The 10,521-nt window shown below is 35.4% G+C and overlaps 1 protein-coding gene across 3 annotated transcripts in view; it reads right to left on the minus strand.

Annotated features, from left to right (window-relative positions):
* Positions 1–10,224, minus strand: part of LOC309959103 (general transcription factor IIH subunit 2) — a 66,216-nt gene extending 55,992 nt beyond the window's left edge. For 2 of the 3 annotated variants that reach the window (XM_082835242.1, XM_082835241.1), the window contains exons 1-7: positions 7,435–7,818; positions 6,723–6,800; positions 6,363–6,399; positions 6,051–6,137; positions 4,968–5,018; positions 4,596–4,650; positions 890–995 (exon numbers count right to left, since the gene is read on the minus strand). In XM_082835242.1, coding sequence (XP_082691368.1) covers positions 890–995; positions 4,596–4,650; positions 4,968–5,018; positions 6,051–6,137; positions 6,363–6,399; positions 6,723–6,800; positions 7,435–7,490 — 470 coding nt within the window. In that variant the 5' untranslated portion in view covers positions 7,491–7,818. Of the gene's footprint in view, positions 1–889; positions 996–4,595; positions 4,651–4,967; positions 5,019–6,050; positions 6,138–6,362; positions 6,400–6,722; positions 6,801–7,434; positions 7,819–10,147 lie in introns of those variants that run through there. The other variant, XM_082835240.1, reaches the window with a different exon arrangement.
* Positions 10,225–10,521: the final 297 nt, after the last annotated feature.

Genomic DNA, 10,521 nt, shown 5'->3' on the forward strand with positions numbered 1-10,521 from the left:
AAAGTGTACATTGGAAAGTGTGACAATACCATAGGAATCAACTTTAAGGTGCATATGTGTGGCTTGAAAATAGTAACATACTTCTTTTTTAAAGACAGTTTAATCTCATGTTGATTCAGTCATAATATTCATAAACAGTAATGTTTGTGTACCATTTAATTCAATGATGGTTTACAGGATTTTAAGATGTGATGAACTGTTCTCCTCTATACCAAATAGATATTTCTATGCTTTTTGGAGCAACTTTATCAATTATTTATAGCTTTCCTGCTTATATTTTCATTGTTAGGCTCAGCTTTCACTTGTGGATGCTGCTGTTGTGCCTACCTTCACTATGTGTGTTACCTCCTTCTCATCTACTTCAAAACTAAAAAAGTATCTTATAAAGGTATAAAAATCTGAGTCAGGACAGACTATCCAGGGATAAAATATATAAGCTTTAAATATATTGAATACTTTCTTTGGGGCTTTAACTATATTCCACATAGTTAAACTTGCTAGAAAAGTGCTATTAATTTATAGATGTATTACAAAATAAGTTAATAAAAACCAATGTACAACAAACTCAGTTATTATACCACATTAAATTCCACATACAATCAATTTTCAATAAAATATTTTTTATATTTCTTTTGTACTACTAATATTACTACAGCTTTAATTATATTTTTCTAAAACCTTTAAGGATATACCTCAGCAACTAAAATGTAAAATAAAAATTACTTACCAACACCATACTAAACATTATAAATGACATTACATATTTCTTTCAATAATGATTTCATTACAGCTGGGTTTATGGAGATGCATATTAACATATTATCATTTCAACTTAACTCATTCAAAAAACTTTGAAATAAATTATAAACAATAAGTGTAAAATACTAACTTTAGAGTCTGCATAGCCATGCTTAAGGAGTTATAAAGAGATGGCTCTCCATGGCAAGTCATATCTACAGCTTTCTTCAAAGATATTATGTGTTTCCTTGAGTTTCCTAAAATAGAAATGGAATAATCTACTTTTAATAAAAATAATCTATATATACATTATATAAATTTACCTTTCTCCCAAATTTACATATCTATGATGTTAAACAACAGAATCCCTTTGATATACATTTTTAGCAAGTTGCAATTTTTTTTGAATTTTATTTTATTTATTTTTTATATAGCAGGTTCTTATCAGCAAGTTGCCTTTCATCAGAAATGTTTTGTTACATAGTCTCACTCGTACTGAAAAAACAGAATACAAATAATCTGTCTATTAGCACACATTTTAATAATATTAACCTAGAGTGCATATATTTTTACTCTTAATATTTCCTATTTCATCATTTTTAATACTAATATATGTTCACATTTTAACATCTCTGAAATCACGATGTGTCTTACAATCACTGGCAGCCAGGCAGCGTTTGTGACACAGCTGTCACTGCCTGCTCACGTGCGAACCTATGAATGCTGTTGATGTGTTGCTGCTTCAACTGTATCATGTGCATTGTTTGTGTTGTTCACGTTGAGTTTAACTGCGATTTAAAGTGTTTTTAGAAAGGCTAATACAGACGGTTATATTTTTATGTAGAAAGGCATGGAACAGAACAGTGAGGTGTAAATTTGTTATTGGTGAAGCAAAAACTCATTGATAGAAGAATGCCTGCAATTCCATTTTTTTCTTCAGGGGTAAAAAACAAGCACTTTATAAGACCCAAGAAAGAGGATTTCCACAAAGAGACAAAACTGTGTTACGTTGTTATTGAAATAACATCTGAAAAGACTGTCTGTCTCATGCTAAGCAATACAAATGAAGGGAAGAAAAACTGCCAAATTCTTTAGAATACTTGACAGGCATGTCAAACCACCAAGAAGCTGGTATGAACAATTCACATATCATTTGACATTGTATCAAAGGTTAATTGCTAGAGTGTTTCCTTCTTGATGGCTCATAAAATAAAGGTATCTTACAAATGACAGAATCTGAGATTCAATAAAATATGGTATTCTTCAGACATTTCCTCCTATTTCAACATTGTTTTCATATTAATTAACAACAATGAAACATCGAGTTTATCATATAGCAAACTACCTTCATACCACTGAACATTTAATTTCCAATTTGTCACTATTACAGTGAGTTGGCCAGAGTTTGTTCAGGTTTTTCTGTAACATCATCGGAAAACCCCGAACGAACTTTCTGGCCAACCCAATACATACCACTGCAGACAGTATGTTTGTAGAGTGAGGCTTTTTCTTCTTTCATAACATTTCCTAAGTATACTCCAAGGAATATTTTTTTTAATAGCTTTTTATTTCCCTCTTGGCCGTGCCACACGGCTTGCGGGATCTTAGTTCCCCGACCAGGGATTGAACCCGTGCCCTCAGCAATGGAAGTGCAGAGTCCTAACCACAGGACCACCAGGGAAGTCCTCCAAGGAACATTTTTATGGCTCTTTTCCAGAAAATGTTAAACAAATTAACCAGACTATCAGCATTATAAGTACCAGTTTCTCCATGGTTCAGCAAGCCATATATTGCTTTTGAAACTTCATTTTGGTCATTTAAAATATGTAAAATGTTGTTGAGTGGGCTTTTTTTTTTTTTAACACTAGTTTGGCTAAACTTTCTTTTTAATAGTTATTTAATTCCTCTTTTTTTCTGGCATGCACTGTTTATCTTCTTTGCCCATCCATCTACTTGGAGCTTCTTGGTGTTATTTATTTGAATAAGCTTTAAAATATTAACCATTTGCCATAGTTAATATACAGTGGACCCTTGAACAGTAAGTGTTTGAATTATGTGGGTCTACTTATATGCAGATTTTTTTTCACTAAGTATGTGCTACAGTACTACATGATCTGCAGTTGGTTGAACTCACGGAGGTGGAACCACTGAAACAGAGCACCGACTGTAAAGTTATATGCAGATTTTCAACTGTGCAGAGGGTCAGCATTCCTAATTCTCAAGTTATTCAAGGGTCAGCTATATACTTCAAGTATTTATTCTTGGAATCATAAAATTTTAGAAATGAAAAGTACCTAAGTCTAATTCCTTCATTTCATAACTGAGAAACAAATCTAATAAGTGATTTGCCCAAAGACATATGCCTACCCAGTGGCAGGACCAACACTCAAAATCTTCTGGCTCTCTATCCACTTTTCTTTCTACCATAACATACAAAAAAATTTTTATCTCCTACTGTGTTATGAGTATAGAAAAAAGCATACTTACGTTACTGTCAGTGTGGTTTATAGCAGTGATTCTGTTCAGAGGAAGAGAGGGTACTTTCAAGAGGCCTATAAGAATCACCAGAGGATTTTTCATCTCTGTGCACCCATAGAATATTACTATTAACTTGGGGTAGGGGGCATGCAAGAGGGTCGGCCCTACATCCTTTTCTTAGGGGAACCATCCTTCCTTCACTGTATAAGAATCCAGTTTAGACTACGTGATTCAAATGGAACTTACCCTGCTTCTAACCTACTCCAGACACAGACATGTAATCCAGGCCTACCAACAAAATACTTCATTCCCTTGGCTACTTTGACGGCTCATGGATGCGCAGATCATAATCAGAGTCAATAAGAGTCCTCTTTGGAACCTGTGCTGAGGCTATGGACTAGGAGTGTCATGTAGACTTGGGCTATTAATAGACATCTTTTCACCTCTCAGAAAACCTATCAGAGAATGAAGCCAGACAGAAACAACTATATGTGAAGTCAGCCCACCTTTCAACATGAGCCAGTAATTTCCCCTCTGCCCTTAAGCTAGTTTGTGATTTTCTGGATTACTTCCAACTGAGTTTCCTGGATGACCCCAGGCTAACATACACTTCACTACTTACTGCCATAATGAAAAATTACTAATGATGGAAGTGTGTCAATTTTATGTGTATTGGTGAGGATGAAAGGTTGAGAACCACATTTAAGGGACAGTGTATTTTACAGAAAATAAAATAGAATTAGTGATGTAAGTTTGCAATGGCACATATACCAAAGCAAATAAAATCTGCCATTATTATCTCTTAAGAGAATAAAATTCAGTTAGGCATGTCATGCAAGCAGAAAATCTAATCACTAACGACTACAATTCAATTTTTATACTCTTTGTTCTTTAGAGGTTTACCTTTAAAAAATTAATTTTAAGATTAATTCTGAATGGTTAAAATAATTTTATCTTAATGCTTTCAGGATAAGAATAAACACATTTACATTCATTATAATACTATTCACGACTGTGCAGAACTCGATTTAAAAAAAAAACAAATGAAAAAACAGAATTGAATTTAAAACAGGTCGTTTTGGGGACTTCCCTGGCAGTCCAGTGGTTAAGACTCTGCGCTTCCATTGCAGGGGACACGGGTTTGATCCCTGGTTGGGGAACTAAGATCCCTCATGCCGCGTGGGCAACAAAACAAAACAAAACAAAACAACAGGTCATTTTAGAGACCAAGAGTTTAATAGAGGGTTTTTTAAGTGTTTTACCTAAACAGCCTGCAGAAAGGTTTCATTTTACTTATTAGGCAACCTTACAAACAGTGTTACAAGGTTGGGTAAATAAAGCCAAGTCCTTGAGTGCTATAAAGGTAATTTTATGCATACCTGAGAGTTCAGTCAGTTTTTCAGCTCTTTTACTCTTTGTTACAATTATTCCAATCTCAAAATAAAAACAAAAATGATTATTAATTTAACAAATTATTTCTTCTTGATAAGAATGTACGTAACTAAAATAAATGACTAATTACAAAAGGAATAAGTAACATGAGAAACTTCTGATATAAACTGAGCTATGTGTTCACTGTACATTAACTTCTAGAGTTATCTTGCTTTTCATTGCTAAGTGTCCCAGAAACTTATACACGATCTGAATCACTTAATCACCAATAGAATATATGTACAATGTTTTAAAAAATAAATTATATTTGGCAATAATATCAGGATGCTAATTCTGAATTATATCACTTATCTACATACCTGACTAATAGGATTTTGATCAAAATATTCCTCTACGAAGTATTCCAACAACTGTTCAAAGAAAACAAAAAGGAAATACTAGATAAGGGCAAAACAACAACCACAGAAAACAGGTTTTGTGCAATCTTTTTTTTTTTAAATTAATTTATTTGTTTTTGGCTGCGTTGGGTCTTCATTGCTGCACGTGGGGTTTCTCTAGTTGCAGCGAGCAGGGGCTACTCTTTGTTGCGGTGCACAGGCTTCTCATTGTGGTGGCTTCTCTTGTTGTGGAGCACAGGCTCTAGGCACGTGGGCTTCAGTAGTTGTGGCACGCGGGCTTCAGTAGTTGTGGCTCGCAGGCTCTAGAGTGCAGGCTTCAGTAGTTGTGGTGCACAAATGTTGTTGCTCCACAGCATGTGGGATCTTCCTGGACCAGGGACTGAACCTGTGTCCCCTGCATTGGCAGGTGGATTCTTAACCACTGCACCACCAGGGAAGTCCCTGTGAAATCTATTTATGAAGCATTGTTTCTAATGATTTTTAAGTTTATAGATTTTCAAAATATGTTCAGAAGTAAAAATATTAAATAAATAAAAAATAATAAATTTTGAAATATTAAATAAATAAAAATTAAAATATTAAATAAACCTGAATTTGAAACGGTAAGTGATGAGATAGGTTTGAGCTAGGCCTTAAAAGATGGAACCATTTGGACATATAAGACAGAAACAATCTAAACAAGGAAAAGATCCAATAAAGACAAACAGGAGAATAAGCAAAATTGAGCATGGGTTTTAATAAATTAGGAATAATCTGAATGTGTTTATAAGCTGAGGAGATTGATTCAAGTAAGTCAAAGGAGAATGAAGATTCAATAAAGAAAGGGATAACTGACAAAGCAAGATCCTAACACGGAGTGGAATTAAGGGCATAAATAATTAGCTATTTTGGTATACCATTTCTGTAAATGATCGGGTAGCACTTCTACTTAGCTATAGTTTGTATTAGCTCAAAAAAAAAAATTGCTTTCTTTAAAACCATTTCTTTTACAGAATTCAGCATCCTTCCTCACATGTAGTATAAATCAGAATAATTTTAGTATACCTTTAAAGTACATGTCAGTCTATTTGGCTTTAAATCCTGGTCTTCCATTGTTCTTGATCCATCTACTACCACATAAAGATGGCGCATCTACCAAAAAAAATCCCCCAAAACAAAACACACAAATAAGAACAATTTTCAAATACATTTTTAATCAAGAACTAAAAATGTCATTTAGTATTCACATATCCTACACATATATTTTTAATATATTCCCTTAAAAAGTTTGTTTTACTGTTGTTTATTCTATTAAGCCAGAATGTTTCTCTAACTCAAACTAGTCCTGTACCAGAAAAGGAAAAAAGAATAACATACCATTCCAAGTCGAACTTGTCCATGGTGCTCAAATACCCTGTTAAAATTATGCAAACATTTTAATGGAATACCATCTACTACCTGAAAAATCATTACAACTTTTCAACTAACCTGCATTTTTTTAGTGAAATAAATTATTAACTTATGGATGCATATAATTATGGGCATTTTGAACAGTCCCTGAAGATCAATTTCCCTGATGAGACTCTAGGTTGCTGGCTCCTTCCCCCTATTTAGAAGGCTACAAGTCAGTTTCCCTGAAACACAGCTCAAATGAAGTACCAAGGAGTGGCCATAAGTGGACAGAAACATCTAAAGGAATATATTTTACCTTTTGTAACACACACAAAGTTTACCTACCTTTTTCTCTTTGCTTTGAAGAGAATGTCTTCTATTGTAGCTTTAAGTGATCCTGATTCATCTTCTTTAAGAATCTCCCTGTAAGCAATAATAACTTGTTTGAAAAGATAAGCTAAAATTTTATCAACCCAAGAGAAATGAAAACATATGTCCACACGAAGATTTGCACCTGAATGTTCACAGCTGCATTATTCATAACAGCCAAAAATTATAAACAATCTAAATGTCCATCAAATGGTGAAAGGATGAATAAAAACATGGCATAAACATATTAACAGAATACTATTCAGCAATAAAAAGGAATGAATTACTGATTCATGCAACAACATGGATGAACTTGAAAACAGTATGTTCAGTTAAAGAAGTCAGACACAACTGACCACATATTATATGATTACATTTACATGAAATGTCCAGAAAGGGCAAATCTAGAGAAACAGAAAGCACACAGTAGTTGCCTAGGACTGGAGGTGGACATGGAATTAATTGTAAATGGACATGAGGGATATTACTGGGGTGGTAAAAATGTTCTAAAACTGATTTATGTTGATGATTGCACAATCCAGTAAATTTTCTAAAAATCATTGAATTATACATAAGAAACAGGTGAATGTTAACATGTGTAAAATATACTTCAAAAACGTTGTAAAAACAAAAACAAAACCCAAAACAACATCTAAAAGGGAAGGGAAAGTAATAATGCCCTACTTACCATGTTCTTTCATAGCCTCCTTCCCATCGCTTAGTTCTTTCAGGCTCTTCATCCATTTTTTTCTTACTGTATTGTATTATTCAATATTCTGTAAAAAAAAAAAAATCATTAGATTGTGAATTGATTAAAGATGTTTGTCACCAAATGCATACAATTAAATCTGAAAAGTAAAGAGCGGGAAGTAAACATACAAAGTAAAAAAAAAAAACTCAGAATGCAAAATCATCTTATTTTTTGCAATTTATTCAATAATTGTAGCTGAATGAAAAATACTTTGAAATCTTCATGGAACTCTTTTCCCATCTCCAAGAAAGAATACGAATAATTATGCACAAATTTGGCACCACCACAAATAAGCATCTCTTTACAATTAAAAAAAAACCAAAAATGTATTAAAGATGTGTCATAGGACAGAACCATAGAATTATGAGAAGTGGGTACAGGTGTAGATGAAACATGAGCCACAACTGCTGCTTATTATAGCTGAGTGCTGAATACATGGCGATTCACTGTACTATCCTTCTACCTTTGGGTTTGTGTGAATTTTCTCATAATCAAGTTTTTAAATGAAATTTATTATTATTCATAAATGATAAATGCTTATGGCTCATAATTTTTTAAAAAAATACAATATTAAACTTACACTATAACCCCAACTATTAAAAGAAAAAGGAAATATTTAGTAATTCAATAAATAGGACAAATGGTTTTGATGGATGTTACGATTAAGGATGATTGGTTTTTTGCTTCTTTATTCTTTTCTGTATTTTCATATTTTCAATATGAACATGTATTTCTTTAATAATCAGGGATACCCCACTTTGATTTTGATCTCAACTAATTTATTTTAAATTTTATTTAATTATTTAATAATTTAATTATTATTTAAATAATTTTAGTAAGCATTTGGAAAGGAACTTTATACATTAGCTCAGGCTGTCTCAAGAGGGAGGCTATATGGAAACTCTGTACTTTTCTGTTTTTGCAACTTTTCTGTAAATCTAAAATTATTTCAAAGTTAAAAATTTAAAACATTTGCATTTTGTTTTGTCTGGATTTCACATGTTATTTTAGAAAAAAAGATCATAGGATTTGAAAAAATAATAATCAGGAATAAAATTGGTGTTGGGAGTACTCTATTAACCATAACCAAGTAATAAACACCCCCGTCACATCCACACCTCCACCCTCCCCAATGGAATCTCCCTCCCCATTCTACATTCTCACTTTCAACTTCCTTCTACCATAGATGAAAGATCAAAGGAATCCTAAGTGCCAAGACATTAAGGACAAAACAAATCCCATCATTGGCAGGGGTAAAGATTAATTTTTGTGATGAGGACAATAACCAAGACCTCAACCTCATTTATTTCATTTTTCCTATAGAAAAATATACTTAAAAATCTAAATATATATCGATTTTTATAAATGGACTTCTGGAATTAAAACCTATTGACAAGTTTAAGACTGCTTTTATGGCATCACCGCTTTCTCTGGCACCTGCTACAATCAGATATTATTTGCTAAAGTTCTGTGTGTCTCTCACTGAATTAACAAGCCACTCCCTGGCGCTGGAAGAGATTCATTTGTTTCAGGATATCAGGTGATCCACTTTAGTATCCTGAAATAACAAGAAGTGCATTAATTCTGACATCAGTGCTATTTCAACACACCATGTTGATGCCTTGTAGGTTTAATGATGAGTGTAGTAACACAGCATACAGTGACTAAATTGAACATTTTGATCTTCCATGGAGGTGTTTTTGTATTTATCATGAATGTCAAAAATCAAAAGCTTAAATTCTTAAAGAGGTGGCTACTGCCATCCATCACATCAATATTTAAACTGTATTTTATTTTTATTTTATTACTTTTAATTCTCTGAAAGTTCAGAAACAAAGTGAGAACTATATGAGCAGAAGCTGCAAGCAGGACCACCTCTGGCTCACTGCATACAAGGACTTCTTAATTCGAACTGTCTGCAATGGGAAATTACAGGGATAGGACAGAGATAATATTAAGATCCCCATAACTGCAGATGTTCAAAGGGAAGCTGGATGTTTACAATGCATGCAGTTAATAGAGAAGGGATTTATGCAACCTGGAGGAAAATGTACTTGGTAACCTCTTAGGTCAGCATCTCCAACTGCCTATGACTGCCCAATATTCCATCTTCTTACAAATATCGCTGGGAATCCAACCCCAGGAAAGCCATTTCCCCCTGGGGAAGCCTGGTGGTATGATTCCTTCACATGAGCTCAGAAAGCTACACGTAAACAAATGAGATCTGCACCACACATCGCAATTTATGAAGCTTTCCCTCACACCTAACCCTGCGAAGCGCTGTGCGACAGGCAAGGGTGATAACTGTCCTGCTTTTCAGGTGTGGAACTCAAGGGTCAGAGGCTGGTAACTCTATTGAGGCCACACAGCTGGAGGCTGGTGACGAGCTAGAACCCAGGACCACAAGTCCCCAAACTCGCGCCCTGCCTTAGGGCAGGAGAGCCACTCTCCACACTGCTGCCCCAGATGCTTCTATGCAGCTCCCTAGACGGAATTTGCCCTCCTCCCCCTCCCACACATCCTCATTCCCTGCGAGGCGGTTCTGGGCCATTCAATCCCCGCTTCCAGCCGCGCAGCCCCTCCCGCTGCCACACTTCCCAGACCTCGGATCCACGCCTCGGCTCCATGCAAACCTTTACCGCGGCCTCACCTGTCCTGCTGAGGGCCGCTCTGCCGGAAGCTCTGCACAATTTGCTCTGAGGGCGCCGCCGAAGTCCTTCCGCCGCGCACGGTGGCGACGCGCAAACGTTCCGGCTGCTGGGAGCGGTGGTGGCCGGAGCGCGGCGCTCGCAGGCCGGAGCAACCTTGTTGACTTCGCGGGGAGGGACGTCCTGCTTCCTTCCAGCTCTTCGCAAGGAGGCGGGAAGAGTGGTGGCCATTCGCTCTTGAGAAGTTGGAGGCCTGGTACCCGTCCATCCGGCATCTGAGAATTGATTTTATTATTTACAAAAGGTTAGCATGAAGGACTCTGACCACATCAGTAGCCTCAGCTGAGCCAGCTTGCTGTGCAGCGGTTTCCCCGGA

This window comes from Leucopleurus acutus (assembly GCF_964270905.1).
Source record: "Leucopleurus acutus genome assembly, chromosome: 3".
Taxonomy (NCBI): Eukaryota; Metazoa; Chordata; class Mammalia; order Artiodactyla; family Delphinidae; genus Leucopleurus; species Leucopleurus acutus.